We start from the raw sequence: 16,863 nt of genomic DNA, 5'->3' as shown, positions 1-16,863 counted from the left end.
ACACATTTATACCAGTTATATAAAATTGATATACTTGAGAAATTGGGTGAATTCAAGTAACTTTTGAATATATAGCTTATTTTTTTCACTTTTGAAAATGTAGGATTTATTGTAATAATGACAACTAAGGTTTAATAATTGTACTAACATATAAATGACCAAAGAAGTTGCCTTTCTAAATTGGTACCAAGGAAACTTGACTTCCACCGCCTGCTCTAAAACACATTTTGGTTTCTTGCCACCACTACTTACCACTCTATTTACTGTGTACTTTAAGGCTTCCCGTCCACAGCAGCTTTGGTTGTTCTCTGTGGCTACCAATTTGGATCCTGAGCACCTGTATCATGGTGTAAGGTTGAGAACTGTGTTTTTACTACCCCAAGCTGTTCTCGGAGTAGATGGTATTGTTTTTTCTACCAAGGCTCTGTCATTCAAGTAGATATTTTTATCAAATTATGAATTTCATCAGCCTCGACAGTATTGATTAACAGGTCCTAAATGTACAGTTTTATTCTTGAGTAAAAGTTATTTGTATTTTTTAATGGAGTTATTACCACTACCTTCCCCACACACTCAGGAAAAAAATAAACATAAAACCTACGTGGAAACACCAGAGAGAAGTAGGATTACTTGAGATTTTCATTATTTTATTTTTATCTAGTGAACTTTGTCTTCTAAATTCTCTGCATGAAATGTCTGTTCTTTTTTTTGAGGAAATAGGCTGGCCTATTCCTTTTTAAGCTTTTGACATTTTGATGTGGCAGTTATTACTTTTTAACCAATAGGGTTATTTTTAGATAATATATTTGACATTATGTTTCTATAATTTAAAAAGGCAAAACTGGCTGGGCACAGTGGCTCACGCCTGTAATCCCAGCACTTTGGGAGGCTGTGGCCAGCAGGTCACCTGAGGTCAGGAGTTTGAGACCAGCCTGGCCAATATGATGAAACCACGTCTCTACTAAAAATACAAAAGTTAGCCAGGTGTGGTGGCACACACCTATAATCTCAGTACTGGGGAGGCTGAGGCATGAGAATAGCTTGAACCCAGGAGGCAGAGGTTGCAGTGAGCCGAGATCATGCCACTGCACTCCAGCCTGGGTGATAGAGCAAGACTCTGTCTCAAAAAAAAAAAAAAACAGCCTATCTTAGTAATTTAACTTTTTTTTAGCTGACTATATTAAAATGGCAAAGAGGGTGAGATACTGAGATAGGTCCTCAGTTTCAGCTTCTTCTTTTTCTAAATGGTAAAAGTAAACATTTATCACAATACAATATGAATTAAAGAAAAAACAGCAATTATACATAAAACTGAAAAACAGTATATTGAACATTATTTTATGTTTTCCCTTTGGGAAACCTCCTTGGGGTTCCATTAGAATGCTTTTGGTTGCTGCCAAATACAAATAATTTCATACTGGCTTAAAACTACAGAGATTTACTGATTTGATAGAAAAGTCTGGAAATAGCACCCCTTTTAGTTGTTTGTTCAGCCTATAACCTTACTGATTCTCCTGGCTTTGTCTCTTCCTGTGTGGTACTGGTACCTCCTCATGTTGATTTCCTTTTGGGTTGCAAGATTATCACCAGGAGCAATGACAGCCAGATGCTTTGTTTACATCCTTGGGGAGAGAGGGTTACTTCCCATAGCAGTGGTTCAGATGTCCTGAGCTTTTCTCTGATTAGACCACCCTTGACCTGATTGCAATAATGAGAGGAATGTGATTAATTGACTTGGATCACATTGTACTCCTTGCCACCACCACAACTCCCACCTCCAGCAGAGAATAGGTTTAGTCTACCTGAACCGTATGGCTACTATACAGTGGGGGAAAGGTGTTTTTAGGGAGAGATGCCACCTAGGCAATCACACAATATCTGCTGCTAGTACAGCTTTAGATAGTGATGAAATTAAATAGAAATAAAAGTAAGAAGAGAAGGTAAGGGCTAGAAAGAATGAATTAAGATACAAATTTAGTGCCGCAAATAGAGACACTATGCCATATATAGTTACGACTCGCTGATTTAAATCCTAGAAATGTGTTATTAATGATGCATAAAAATCAACAAATTAAAATTTTAAAAAGAATAATTTTATTATAATTCATTTAAAAGACCCATTATATCAAAGCCATTGCTCAAAGGTATTATTATGGACTTGGAATGCTGGCTTAATTGTATAGTGAGAGATGTTGAAACAAGACCTTCTTGTAAATAGGTTACAACAGAGCACAGATTAGGAAGCCTCTGGGATCCCAGATGATTTCTCTAAAGCTTTTTAGAAAGTCGACTCCAGGCAGTAGGAACCAGTGATTTTAGTTAGTACAGAAAGATACAGACGACATGAAATAGATTTTTGTTACAGTTTTTTACTGTGACTTTGGTTTGTAGGAGAGGAAAAATATCTTTTCCTTCTACTCTTTTTGGTCCTTGATTGGGTCTCTAACAAAAGACAGATTAACAAGAGAAAAACTTATGAATTTATTTAATATAAGTTTTATGTGACAAAGAAGCCTTCATAAGGAAATGAAAACCCAAATAAACAGTTAAACCTGAGCGTTTTTATACCAGGTTTGAGGAAGAGTGCAAAGTCGTTGAAGAATGTGATAGGACACATGAGCTAAGAGCAGTAAACTGGAGGAAACTTAGCAAGATTCATCAGCAGAGGTTCATTCAGATTCCTTTTGGTGTCCCTCTCTCTTCAGAAATGAGGATTCTCCTTTCCTCTGGGTATATGGAGGTCACCTCTCACCTGAAGGGCTTATGACCTCCTTCAGGTGAGGGTCAGAAAATCCTTCCTTTGGGAGGCCAAGGTGGGCGGATCACCTGAGGTCAGGAGTTCAAGACCAGCCTGGCCAACATGGCAAAACCCCATCTCTGCTAAAAGTATAGAAAAATTAGCTGGGCATGGTGGTGGGTGCCTGTAATCTCAGCTACTCAGTAGGCTGAGGCAGGAGAATTGCTTGAACCCGGGAGGCAGAGGCTGCTGTAAGCCAAGATCATGCCACTGCACTCCAGCCTGGGTGACAGAGCAAGACTCCATCTCGAAAAAAAAACAAGAAAATCCTTCCTGAATTTTATGACCTGCTTCAGAGGAGAAGGGGCTGGGGGAGATCAAAGTGACTCTCCTGCTTCTGGTGTTTTCTCAGATTCCTTCAGCTTAAAATATTCAGTACGTCAAGGTGCCATATTTTAGTTTAGCATGTCCAGAGCCCCATTACTGGTATCTCTTAGATGTGGTTCATCTCTGACCCTATGAAATTCATGTGCATTCTTTGCCCTGCCATTGGGGGAAGCACAGTTCCTTCCCAGTATAGCTCTCTGCATTTTTTCGGCTGGTTTTGGTTTTTCACTCTCACTCTCACCCATTGCATTTTTCTCAGGCTTGAATCAAGGCATCATTAGTCCCTAATGTCCTCCAGTTGCTGGAAATACATAACAGCTTCCTAAATTGGTCTTGTCAGCATCCATTCTTTAAGGTTTGAGATGAAGGAGGTGGTGATAGCACCCTCATCCGTCCTACTGCACCTTTTTGCAGGAGAAAGGTTTGGAGTACAGTACTTCCTCTACAAAAATTCTTTTTTTTTTGGAGACAGAGTCTCACTCTGTCACCCAGGCTGGAGTGCGATGGCATGGTCTCGGCTCACTGCAACCTCTGCCTCCCAGGTTCAAGCGATTCTCCTGCCTCAGCCTCCCAAGTAGTTGGACTATAGGCACCCACCACCACACCCGGCTAATTTTTGTATTTTTAGTAGAGACAAGGTTTCACTATGTTGGCCAGGCTTGTCTCGAACTCCTGACCTCATGATCCGCCCACCGCAGCCTCCCAAAGTGCTGGGATTACAGGCGTGAGCCACCACACCCGGCCAAGAAATTCTTTACAGATCCTTTTTCTTTCCAACCCCCATCTCATTAAAAAAAAAAAAAAAAATTCTTGAAGTGCTTGAGGGAGTTCAGAGTTGTGTAGCAGGATCATCAGCCATTTGCTTTCTAAATTCTGCAAATAATGATCTGTCTCATAAATCTTGGAATCTTGTATTTGTTACATGCTTTACTGGTACCTCAGTCAGTTTTTTTTTTAAAAAAAGGGTGGAGGGTAAGGGGTCATCTTTTGAGCTTTTTAAACTAAATATTAGAAAGGGCTTTCTGGTCATTAGGATTTTTCCAGACATAAAAGAAGCATGATGAATCACAGCTTGACAAAGTATTTTATCTGTCTAGATGGAAGATGATATTCAGTTAGGGGAAATGGAAACAAGTGGTTGTCCAACATTTGTCAGAATTATTATAACCATAAAAGTAATCCATAAAAAGTAATCCAGTTGATTTTTTTTCCATTTTAGTAATATATTTAGGTTAAATCAGACAGGGTGGTGCAGCATTTGATATAAAGGCTTGGTATCAGGTGAACTACCCTGCTTTGGAGATTTGTGTACCATTCTTTCTAGAGATTGTAATTTATCTTCTTAGGAATTATTTTTTCAATCTTATTTCAGATTTTTTATTTCCTGCAGTTCTTGTTTTTTGATTTTGTTCTTTATACTGCACAAATCCATTTTTCTCCTGTGGTTTAATAGTCATACATTCTCTTATTCTTAAGGTGATTGCCTGTAACTTAAGATTGCCTGTAACTTAAGGGCACTTATTGTCTTAGTTTAAGCCTTTCTGTGCCCTCCCACTGCACGACATGGGTGGGGCTGGTTTATTTGGGACATGATCCCAGGAAGTAGAGTGAAAGACTAGGGAGAATGAGGCAAGGAAGGGAGAAAAACCAGTAAAGGGTTCTAAGTATCACTGTGGGCCACTGGGGCTCAGTCTCCCTGAGGAACCATGAAGAGAGGCCTCAGGAGCCCACCAAAGGGAGGCTGAGGTGTTAATTCCACCCCCTCCCAGAGGCATCACTTCCCCCTTGGGGATGCATCAGAAAAGCCCCCAGCAGCATAGGCAGGAGCAACTGGCACAGGAGCTGTCCCCCACAGCTGCGCTGAAGCCGGGTTGAGGGGACGTGCCTGCAGCCACAGGCCTCTGCTGCAGGGTTGTTTATTTACCTCCCTGATTATGTAAACATCTTCCCTTTCTTCACACAAGCACTTTGGCACATTCCCACATTTCTCTGGTCTCTACCCATTCTTTCCTTCCCCTGCTAAATAATTTTGGGGTTGTTATGGACATACTTTATCTTTTGGTCTTTGATTTTTTAAATAATGTTGAGCTTTTCTTAATCATGCTTACTGCCCATATCTCTGGCATTGTCTGTTTTTTTTTTTTTTTTTTTTTTTTTTTTTTCCGTCATATATGCTTCCTCTAAGAGGTTTTTTTGGTTAAGTGTCTGAGACCTTGAACACTTGGAAATACCCTATTGTGCCCTCAAATTTAAATGACAGTTAGCTGGACATAAAGCTGTAGGCTTAAAGGTAATTCATTGAGTTTTATGATAAAGAACAAATTTTTTCTTTTTTTTTTTTTTTTTTTTTTTTTGACCAGGTCTCACCCTTTTGCCCATGCTGGAGTGCAGTGGCGCAATCACAGCTCACTGCAGCCTCAACCTTCCAGGCTCAAGCAATCCTCCCACCTCAGTCACCTGAGTAGCTGGGACTACAGGTGTGCACCACCACGCCTGGCTGACTTTTGTATATTTTGTAGAGATGGGGTTTTGCCATGTTGCCCAGGCTGGTCTTGCAGTGGCGCGATCTCAGCTCACTGCAAGCTCTGCCTCCCGGGTTCACGCCATTCTCCTGCCTCAGCCTCCCGAGTAGCTGGGACTACAGGCGCCTGCCACCACACCCGGCTAATTTTTTGTATTTTTAGTAGAGACGGGGTTTCACTGTGTTAGCCAGGATGGTCTCGATCTCCTGACCTCATGATCCACAGTTTCTTAAAATATGATTACATAATTTTTTTATTTGTAGTTGAGGTGAATATTACAGCTCAAGTGAATATAAGTTTATTTATCAGTATACTAATGTGATCTCTTCAGTTTTATTTTCCCTTAAATTCTGAGAAGGTCTCAGGGTGTGTTTGTCTCTCTCTTTCTGTATTTTGCATTATTCATTTATTATTTGGATTAAAACCTGTTTTTAGGCCAGGCACAGTCACTCACACCTGTAATCCCAGCACTTTGGGAGGCTGAGGCAGGCAGATTGCTGGAGCCCAGGAGTTTGAGACCAGCCTGGGCAACATTGGGAGACCCCATCTCTACAAAAAAAAAAAAAAAAAAAAAAATACAAAGAATTAGCTGTGCACGATGGCAGGCTCCTCCTGTAAGTCCCAGTTACTCAGGAGGCTGAGGTGGGAGGACTGAGTGAGTCTGGGAGGTGGAGGCTGCAGTGAGCCGTGATCATGCCACTGCACTCCAGTTTGGGCAACACAGTGAGACTTTGTCCCAAAAAAACCAGAAAACAAAAAACCTGTTTTTAGGGTAGGGAAGATTTTCCAAATGAACCTTCTGTTTTTACAGTAATAGCAAACTGCTGTTTTCTTTCTGTGGTCTTTTGCTTTCTACAGTATTCCCCCAGTGATAGATAGATATACAGACTATTTTTGGCTCTAGAGTGTCTTAGCCCAGACATATCTTGAGTCTTGGTAGAAAACTCTTAGACCAGAGGGATCTGTAAGGAAGGGGTAATGGTAAGAAAACATGCCTTGATTTCAGGAAATCATCTTGACCCCCAGGATGATCTTCTCTTGTTGCTTACATGCCTGCTTTTACCAGCTGCTACCTGAATCAATAGCCAATAATTTATGAAACGGCTTCTTCTAAGAGGTTTCTGCTTATTTTAGTCTTTGATATTATCAGCCTAAAATGACAGTTGATGGTTAAAATATTATCAATGGATACAATATGGGTGGGTAAAAGTATGCAGTGAAACAGAGCAAACTAAGTTTCCCCCACCCCTCTATTATATATATATACACTCTTGGCATTGGCTTTCCAATTATGTTCCTTAGGGTCACTGGCATTCTACTGAAATAAAGTAATACAATTTATTTAAAAAGTGAATAGAATGAACAAATTATGATTTTTTTCTCACAAATTTTTCTTAAATCTGCGCTGAAAGAAATTAAGCAAATGACATTTTTCTTAAATCTGCGCTGTAAGAAATTAAGAAGCAAATTAACAAGAAGAATTTGGCAACAGCCTGTAATTTTAGTTTACCATTCTGTCTAGCTTTTCTAATGGAATTAAACCAGTATTTTATGGTATTCCAAAAAGAATGTGTATGGTTTTGAGGGTACTTTGACAGTTGAACACATTTGAGAACCACTGTTTTTGGTAAAAATGAAAATAGAATTTATGTGTTGAAAAGTAAAGAAGAGTAGTACAAAGATGAGTTCAGCATAAATAGAGTTTATATGTTCAAAAGTAAAGAAGAGTAGTACAAAGATGAGTTCAACATTTATTTACATAAAAGTTGTTTGGAATGGCTAAATGTTGCCCCCATTCTGCATGAGACTGTTTCTTAATGGAAATGTAATATGTTAATGTAAATGCCTGGATTGGTTGATTGATTGATTGTGAACTTACAGGAGCCCAGGCTTGTGTGCTCGTGTTCTCTACCACAGATAGGGAATCTTTCGAAGCAGTTTCCAGCTGGAGAGAGAAAGTAGTAGCCGAAGTGGGAGATATACCAACTGTACTTGTGCAAAACAAGATCGATCTCCTGGATGATTCTTGTATAAAGAAGTAAGATGGCTACTTTTGGGGGAGGAGGGACAGTAATTCTATAAAGTTAAGACATCTTAATTTTTGCATCGTTTTACGGGATCTAGGAAAAATTCTATACTTTGATTTTGAAGGCTTTAATGACTTAAATATTTTAATTTGCCTAAAATTTCTGTGAGCTATTCTATGTGATTGGTTTGGGTTAAAAAATTCATTCTGATTCCTAAGTAGATAAAATTAAAGGATTAAAATTTGAAGGCTCTTTTAGAATTCTAATCTCAGGTCTTTGCACAAGAAATCTAATTCTTCATGTTAAGTCAAACCTTAATATGGTAAGAATGTTAAGAAAAGCATCCCTAGATTTTGTAATACCCAGAATAAGTAGCTATCCTATGTGGATGAATTTTAATTAAGGGTTCAGATTCATAGTTTTGTATATTCAAAACTCTTATGCTCAAATTTGTGAACAGATAATTTCTGTTTATAAATATTTACTTATTATTTTTGCTAGTTTTAAAAATATTTGCTTGATTTTTACCTGTTTTTTAAGTCTTCTTATGTTAGTTATCTGTTGCTATATAACAAATTAGCCCAAAACTTAGTGTCCTAAAACAACAAACATCTATTATATCACAGTTTCTGTAGGTCAGGAGTTTGGAAATGGCTTAGCTGGTGGTTTTTCATGAAGCTGCAGTCGAGATGTTGGCTAGGCCTGTTCTCTCAGAAAGGCTTCACTGGTGCTGGACTATCAATTTCTATGATGGCTTATTCACTTGGCCGGAAGCCTTAGTTCCTTGTTAGATGGGCCTCTCCTGTTCTCACAACACAGCGGCTATTTCTGCCAGAGTGGGTGATCCAAGAGAGAGCAGGACAGAAGCCACAATGTTTCTTATGACCCAGTCTTATACTGTCCCTTGTATTGTATATTAGTGGACACCCAGACCAACCTTGATTACAGTGTGGGAGGAGACTACACAAGGGGCTGAAGACCAGAAGCCAGAGGAATAGCGGGAGCCTATGGGGCATGGTTACAACAGTCTCTAATGACATTAATATCAGGAGTCCACAACCAGGAATCCTGATAAAACTAAAATTAGGAGTACAATTTGGAGATGTAGTCATTAATATACTGACTTTGGCTTTAGGCAGCAAAGTTGTTTCATAGCCAGTAAGAATAAAATAAGTAATTCACTGTAAGATTTTCAGAGTGTAATTAACTATAGGTGTTCTTAGGAAGAGATAAAATTAATTAAAATATTATATAAAGAAAAGTGATATTTTCTTATTTTAGGGCTAGAGATTAATGACTTTATAGAAAAGTCTTCTATGTACACATACGGTGTAACAGTTGGTGTTTATTTCTCAAGAGTAGTGAAAACTAAAATCAGTACAGGCACTAAGTGAAAACATAGCTTTCAACTGATTTTACTTAATTGGGCATTGATATCAAGCTCTTTTAAAAAGAAATATGAAAATTTTCTGAAAGATCTGATCCACCTTCCCTCCCTTCCCTGCCAAACTGTATTCAGTAAATGTAATTAAAAGTGATTTAAAAAACAAACTATCAGAAGACACCTTTGTAAAGCATTTTTTTTTTAAATTGATGTGCAGTGAGGAAGCTGAGGCACTGGCAAAAAGGTTAAAGTTAAGATTCTACAGAACATCAGTGAAAGAAGATCTAAATGTGAATGAAGGTAAATTGCCTTTAAAGGATGTAGATTGCAAAAATAAATTTTATTTTTATGCTTTTAAAATTGTGTTGTTTAGAAATTATATTTATAATGAGAACAATATTTTTTTGTCACCTAACATTAAGTAGAATTTAAAGGCTTTCTACTTCTTTTTGTTAGTGCTTAATTATTTACTAATGCCCTTGAATACCTTTCATCCTGGTAAGGTTTTCCATTTTTATTATTATCTTTGAAAAATGTAAGCTATATATGTAGAGTATATGCATGTGTGGTTTTGATGCATACCTGTTAAAAATAACTCAGTTGTTTTAGAATTCCATGATAGCAGATATTCCACGAGGTAGTTACTTTATTTAATAGTATTTAATTTAATACTTTAATTTAATAGTATTTCCTAGTTTAAGAAAGTGAAATTAGAGAAAGATGGCAAGTTATTTTTCTCATTCTAGACTTGCCACTTTCTTAGATTGCAACTAGATATTCTCTTGGATGTCTGTTTTGGATACTTTTCTTCACATAAAGGAGACATCTTTTCAAGACTGAGTCTGTTCAGTGTTGCTTAGTATTAATCACTATTCAGATACTTAGAAGAGCCAAGAGCCAATCACTACAAGTATTATTTCACTTATTTACTAATAAAATACCATTATACATTTGTTAATATTATCATCGTACTCAGATACTGCCCAAATAATTTTTAAAAGTTGAATTTTTAACTAGATTGTATGCTCCTAATTCTAACTTTAAATTTGTTTAGTAAGTATAAATATTATAAATGATGTGAAATAACAGATTTACATGCATAAATCATTGACCTGGTTCTGGGTGTTTTCTTTTTATTCTAGTTTTTAAGTATTTGGCTGAAAAATACCTTCAGAAACTCAAACAACAAATAGCTGAGGATCCAGAACTAACGCATTCAAGTAGTAACAAAATTGGTAAGTACATAGGAAATTTTAGCCCATGTTTACTTGGTAAAGTTAAAAAACACATATAATATGCTCATTTCTTTCAGAAATGTGATTTAAAAGTGATTATTAAACTATTAAGTCAGTGATTTAAGTATCAGGTCTCTTGTTAAAAGGTATATTGTGTTAATGGGGGTTTTTTTGCCATTGAATTTTATAAATCCATTTGATAGCTTAAACACAGCAGAGATAAAGTCTTTTTGTAAAGATCTGTCCTTTATATAAAGGAACTTTATAACAGTTACTCTTCTGAATCTGTACTTACACTGGCTCTTACCTTTTCCCTTTCTTACCATCTTGCTTATGACCCATTACTGATTTTGCTTTTTCTTATGTTAAATGCCAGCAAAACTTTAGCATTCCCTGAAGAACAAGTGTGTTGTGTTCTCTTTCACAATAACTGCCTGACCATGTCTCTCTTCTTGTTTTGGATTCCAGGAAAATGAGAGCCAAAGTTGCTGGTTCTAAATCTTGATACTTGTATAGTCTCTTAAGGAATTCATATCTGTATTCCGTCCCCCTTCACTACATATGTAGAAACAAACACATTATTTTCTGGACCTATTTTAACTTAGATTTTTCCTGGATTCTGGTTTTTTTTTTTTCTGCCTTTGCCATTTTCATTGCAAAATTTCTTGCCATCAGAGACCTCAAATGCTTTGTGAACACAGGACACTTACAATAAGCCTCTACCTGGTGTGGTCTCCTTGGCCCCCCTCTTGTCTTCTTCATATCTACTGATTAAAGCTTTAATAAGACTCATTGTGGAGCAAAGTAAATGCAGATTCTCTTCAATCCAACATTTAAAGACGGTTTTGCCCTTCCTTCTGTGTAGCCTGCCACACCATTACATATGTGTAACCCATTTACTGGTTCTCTCAGTGGTCTTGATCTTTCCTGAGTATGCCCCATGCTTGCTTTCTTCTTCACTTCTGGTCTTTTTTTTTCTTCTATTGAGAATGACCTCTTTCCCATCTTCTGTTGAAGAACAATTCATTCCTCAAGGACTTTCTAGAAGGTTCTCAGTTGTGTATCTGCCTGCCTGAAGACACATCCTCCATACTCTTTTTCTTTCTTTCTTTTTTAAAGAAACAGAGTCTCACTTTGTTGTCCAGGCTGGTCTTGAACTCCTGGGCTCAAGTGATCCTCCTGCCTCGGCTTCCCAAAGCGTCGGGATTATAGGTGTGAGCCACTGCCCAGCCTCCATCTTCTAAAAGAATAGACATCCAAGTCCAGGGCATTGCCAAGTGTCCAGTTCTACCTTCTTCATGTAGTTTTTCCTTTCTTATGTATCAGATGCAATCTGTCCTTCCTTTGAAACTTCTGTAAGATTTTGTGTCTCTTTTATGACACTTAACATAAAATGTCATATGGTATTACTTGTTTACTGTCTTGTCTTATTACATTATAAACTTCTTGTGGGTAAGAATTGGTCTTAGTCACCTCTGTATCCCTGACAGTATCTTTGGCCCAGAATCTTGTGTGTCATGGATGCTATATCATAAATTGGAGATTACATTTTGTGAATAGCACAGTTCAAAATGGAAACTATGAAGTTCTTTATCTTTTAGCTACTCATCACTTTTATCTGTGGGCCACTTTTTTACTGTTTTAGTATAAGTAGGAAAAACGTATCTTACTAGTATTAACACAGAATCTCACCAATAGCTGGGTGTGGTTGCTTGTGCCTATAATCCCAGCTATTTGGGAGGTTGAAGCAGGAGGATTGCTTGAGGCCGAGAGTTTGAGACCAACTTAGACAACATAGCAATATCCTGTCTCTTAAAAAAACAGAAAAATTAGCTGATGGCACATTCCTGTGCCTGTAGTCCCAGTTACTCAGGAGGCTGAGGCAGGGCTGCTGGAACCCAGGAGTTCAAGGCTGCAATGAGCTATGATTGCACCACTGCACTCTAGCCTGGTGACAGAGCAAGACCCTGTCTCTTAAAACACACACACATAGACACACACACACCCCTCAGAAATACTGTTGTTAACTAAAAGGTATTCTTGAGGAAGTGATATGATGTGAAGTTAATAAGTTATTAAAATTATCGTAGTTGCTAGGCGCGGTGGCTCATGCCTGTAATCCTAGCACACCTCTAATCCCAGGCAGGTGGATTGCCTGAGCTCAGGAGTTGGAGACCAGCCTGGGCAACACGGTGAAACCCCGTCTCTACTAAAATACAAAAAATTAGCCGGGTGTGGCGGCGGGCAGCTGTAGTCCCAGCTTCTCGGGAGGCTGAGGCAGGAGAATCAATTGAATCCAAGAGGCGGAAGTTGCAGTGAGCCAAAATTGCACGACTGCACTCCAGCCTGGCGACAGAGCGAGACTCCGTCTTCAAAAAATAAATAAATAAATAAAATTATCGTATTTACTGATTCCAAATGTCAAAGATAAATTGTTAGTCAAAAGATGCAGAATATTGTGTAGAATATGCCACAACTTAGGTAGAAAAGAGAATATATATGCATTTTAGCTTATATATGCATAAACTATATTTGGAATGATAAGTAGGAAAAGTAATAACATGCGTACCTTAGGGGAGGAAAACTGGCAAGGGGTGAAAACCTGGGTAAAAAAGAGCCCTAATGTGACCTCTTTTATAGCCTTGGAATTTTGTACCATGTGTATTAGCTACTAAAAGTAAAACTAAAACAAGAGCTTTAAAATCATAAATCTGTGTCCATTGATTATGAAAGGATAAGCAAAATGTGGTATATACATACAATGGAATATTATTCACCCTTAAAAAGGAAGGAAATGCTTCAGTGTTCTACATTATGCTAAATGAAACAAGTCAGTCACAAAGACACTATTATTCCATTTATATAAGGTACAGTAGTTAAAATCATAAGAGACAGAATGGTGGTTGCTAAGGTCTGCAGCGGGGGGGAATGGGGAGTTACTGTTTAATGGGTATGGAGTTTCAGTTTTAAAGATGAAAAGAGTTACGGAGATGGATGGGGGTGATTGTTCCACAGCATTACAAATGTATTTAATACCACTGAACCGTATGCCTAAAAATGGTTAAGATGCTAAATTTTGTTGGATTTTACTACAATTTTAGAGAAACTGTAAATACTTGAAAATATTACTAATTTTACTAACAAGCTGGATGCAACAGGTAACTCAGGCATGTCAGTGGCAATCACTGTTTTCCCTCAATTTATACAGGTGTCTTTAATACATCTGGTGGAAGTCACTCGGGTCAGAATTCAAGTACCCTCAATGGTGGAGATGTCATCAATCTTAGACCCAACAAACAAAGGACCAAGAAAAACAGAAATCCTTTTAGCAGCTGTAGCATACCCTAAGATGTTTTGGGAGGAAAACAATTGAATTACATTGTGCAATTCATTAAGAAACCCATCCAGCCGTCATGCTATGTTACAAGGTTTTCAGCAGACTTTGCACCTAATGGCTGTCTGAAAGTGACAGACTTAAATATTGCTCTGCAGTGCTTTTCAGAATGTAGAGTGAGACCTCTGGTGGAAAAATTATTGCCCTGTGGACTCCTTTAATTTTTGTTACATTAGACGAAGCTTCTCCTGTTTTTAAAGGAATGCTATAAGAAATTTCAAACACAGGTTTTGCTGAATTTTAAATGCTGGAAAACAAATGAAATGCCTAAATATATTGTTACAGATTTTAATACTGTGGATCAAGGAAAGATAGCAAGCATTCTTTTCCTGAAATTGGTCATGTAGCTTCTCTGCGAAATAGTATTGAATCTGAATACTTTCACAAAATAATACTGAAAGGTAAACCCTAAATCTTGCCAGACTGCTTTGGCATTGAAACTTGTGCAATATCTGTGTAATGTAGAATGTGGGGTGTGCATGCAGATGTCTGGTACTGGAGTAAGCTGAAGGTATGTGCAGTATTTAAGAAAATGTACATTCTAATTAATTCACTTATAAAACCATTTACATATTGTGTACATGTTTTTGTTTTCAAATGAGAAACTCAACATATATTCTGCAAAATGAGCTTGGGTTTAAAAAGTGCTTTGTGCCAAAAATATCATACCTAATTTTTATAGTGCTTTACTATCAGAATTTATATTGTTTATTATATCTTTTAAAAGCAGTAAGCAGTTTTCATCTGACAGCGTAGATAAAAGAGTATAGGAATTTGAATGCTAGAGCATCTCCCAGGTGAGCCTTATTGCAAATCTTTTTGATATAGTCACCCATAAGCATAGTGAGCTCCTGCTGTTATAAGGTCAGCCAAAGCCCCTTAAGAAGGGGTACACAGCACATCTGCAATCACTCAGGAGGTCCTGTGAAGTGTGGTGATGCATCTAACACCTTTTGCTGCTCAGTGAGAACCCAGCTTTGAACTTACAAGATTATACTAACCATTTTTAAAGTGCACAAAAATATTATTATTAGTCTTAACTAAAATTACAGATTTTATAATGCCCTGCAACTCTAAACCATCCTTTTGTTTACACATTTTTGTATGGTATTTTAAGATTATCACTTCAACATTTCTATAACCTTCAGTTTGTATAGCACTTTCTCAAGAGCTGTCAGTCCCACATACAAAATCATTTCTTTTACAAAATGATTTAATATGTAATCGTGTCAGAACATAAATTTTGTCACTTGGGACAGTAGCTTTCCAGCTAAGATAATTGCGTGAACTCTGTTAAAACTGATTATCACTCATCAATGGCTTTATTTTTAACCTATAAATAACCCCTTTCAATATACCTGGTTTTTACAGCATTGCAAAATCTGCAAAAATAACTTTTATTGGAAAATGTGTCATGAAGTCCTTTTTCATTATTTGTACTAAACAATGTTTTACATACTCCTTTCGTGTTTTACCTTTTGTTTTTTAAGTCTTCCATCTGTACTCCCCTCATCCTCCTAATGTTGAGAAAATCAAATTTCCTGGGTGTGTCCTTGTTAAGTGATCAAAAGTAAATGTTCTCTTTGCCATTTTAGATTGAAAAATAATAAAAAAAATTAAAAAGTAAATTTTCGCTTTTCATTATATTGAAATGATCTGGCATTATCTATTTCACAGTAATGTAAAATGTTTATTTTTATGTCACCAGTTGTCACCACTCCCATTGCTGATAGCGACATAGGTTTTGGGGGCAAAACTCAGTTCCTAACAAACAGTGGATACTGCTAATGAGTCATCTTTTCTACTCTCTTCAAATAGTCTAATTTTTGCACAAAATAATATTTTGCAGCAAATAGTCTTTTGTCTTTATTGGCAGAAAAATCACTTGTTATATGTGTTCTAGTTCTTTTTCATATTAGTTGTGTGGCTAAAAGCGTGTTACCTTTCTATATTAAAAAAAAGTAATCTCTGAGGATAGTTGCAGTTCCTGTAATATAATTTTATGTACTTAGTTTTATCTTTTTTAAATAAGAACTGAAGAGAGATCTTTGTTACATATTTGAATTTTTAATTTGCACTGCTGTATTTTAAACCTAACCATAATTAGTCATTTAAAATAATAATTAAGTAGGCCTGAAAGCCATGTTAATTTCTCAATCAATTCTTAAAGCCTTCAAAAATTGACATTTTTTTCCCTCTAAGACCCTTCATTCTCTTAAATAACTTTAATTTTATGAAACCATGTATACTAAAGAAAAACTTCTCCAAGATTCCAGGTGATTGTGCATTTGTGCTCTACTTTTTTAACATTACAGCTAATCTTTTGCATAGACATATCGCTGTGGAATAATTGCCATATTTCAGAGTTCCTCAGGTTTCCTTTTCCTTTTCCAGTCTCTGTCTATGAATTAAATAGTATACAGAATAACCCATATAAGGCAATATAGTTAAATAAAACCAGGTTAAATGATTTCCTTTGTATCTGCCCAAAGTTGATAACACACATGTACTTTTTCAAAATAAAGCTAAAACTACCACAAAGAGGATAAAAACTTTCCTCATTATGGAGTGAAGTTTTAGGTGGTTGCTTTAGAAGTTGGCAGTGCAGCGCTCAGAAAGAACTCTCAATAACATGTACTCCTTGGAGTTTTAGGAAAATGGACCTTTTTTCTGAAGACCTTAGAATAGGGAATTGGCCGTAGGACCTAATGTCCCAACTTAGTGTTGGACCCTTTTAATATAAGATACTGTTAATTACACTTTTCAAAACCTTTGAAATAAATAGTTACTGGTAACCTGATAAAATGTTCCCATTAATCTATCATTAGTCTCTCTGAAAACAAAATGAACTGATGAGGTGAAAGCTTGTTCCACATGGCACCTACCTAATGAACAGGACTTAGTTTTAACTGTTAAGAATGTCACGTATACTTTTGTCACTCCTTAGGTTTTCAGCTATAAAACACGTAAGTCTATCATCATACAGATGAATTCATTTGCTAACAAAATATTTAAAACCCGCAATAGACTCTGAAATATCCAGTCATCAAACTCCTGGCTAACTGGATGATTTGGCTATAATAATCTTTATTAGGTAGTGCTTCTTTTCATCTCTCTCTCGAAATATCTACAGTAGGATGTTAGTAAATGGTCTTTTAAAAACAAAAAATTGGGGAT

At 36.9% G+C, this 16,863-nt stretch overlaps 1 protein-coding gene across 4 annotated transcripts in view; it reads left to right on the top strand.

Moving 5' to 3' along the window:
• The window catches only part of RAB23 (RAB23, member RAS oncogene family), a 33,190-nt gene extending 18,000 nt beyond the window's left edge, over positions 1–15,190 (top strand). For 3 of the 4 annotated variants that reach the window (XM_032141063.2, XM_058432530.1, XM_032141064.2), the window contains 4 exons: positions 7,528–7,684; positions 9,275–9,357; positions 10,200–10,292; positions 13,501–15,190. In XM_032141063.2, the coding sequence (XP_031996954.1) occupies positions 7,528–7,684; positions 9,275–9,357; positions 10,200–10,292; positions 13,501–13,640 (473 nt within the window). In that variant the 3' untranslated portion in view covers positions 13,641–15,190. The remainder of the gene's footprint in view (positions 1–7,527; positions 7,685–9,274; positions 9,358–10,199; positions 10,293–13,500) is intronic. The other variant, XM_032141065.2, reaches the window with a different exon arrangement.
• Positions 15,191–16,863: the final 1,673 nt, after the last annotated feature.

This window comes from Hylobates moloch, unplaced genomic scaffold (assembly GCF_009828535.3).
Source record: "Hylobates moloch isolate HMO894 unplaced genomic scaffold, HMol_V3 SCAFFOLD_20, whole genome shotgun sequence".
Lineage (NCBI taxonomy): Eukaryota > Metazoa > Chordata > Mammalia > Primates > Hylobatidae > Hylobates > Hylobates moloch.
Note: the sequence above shows the minus strand (reverse complement) of the source record. Positions and strands in the feature narration are given on the sequence as shown.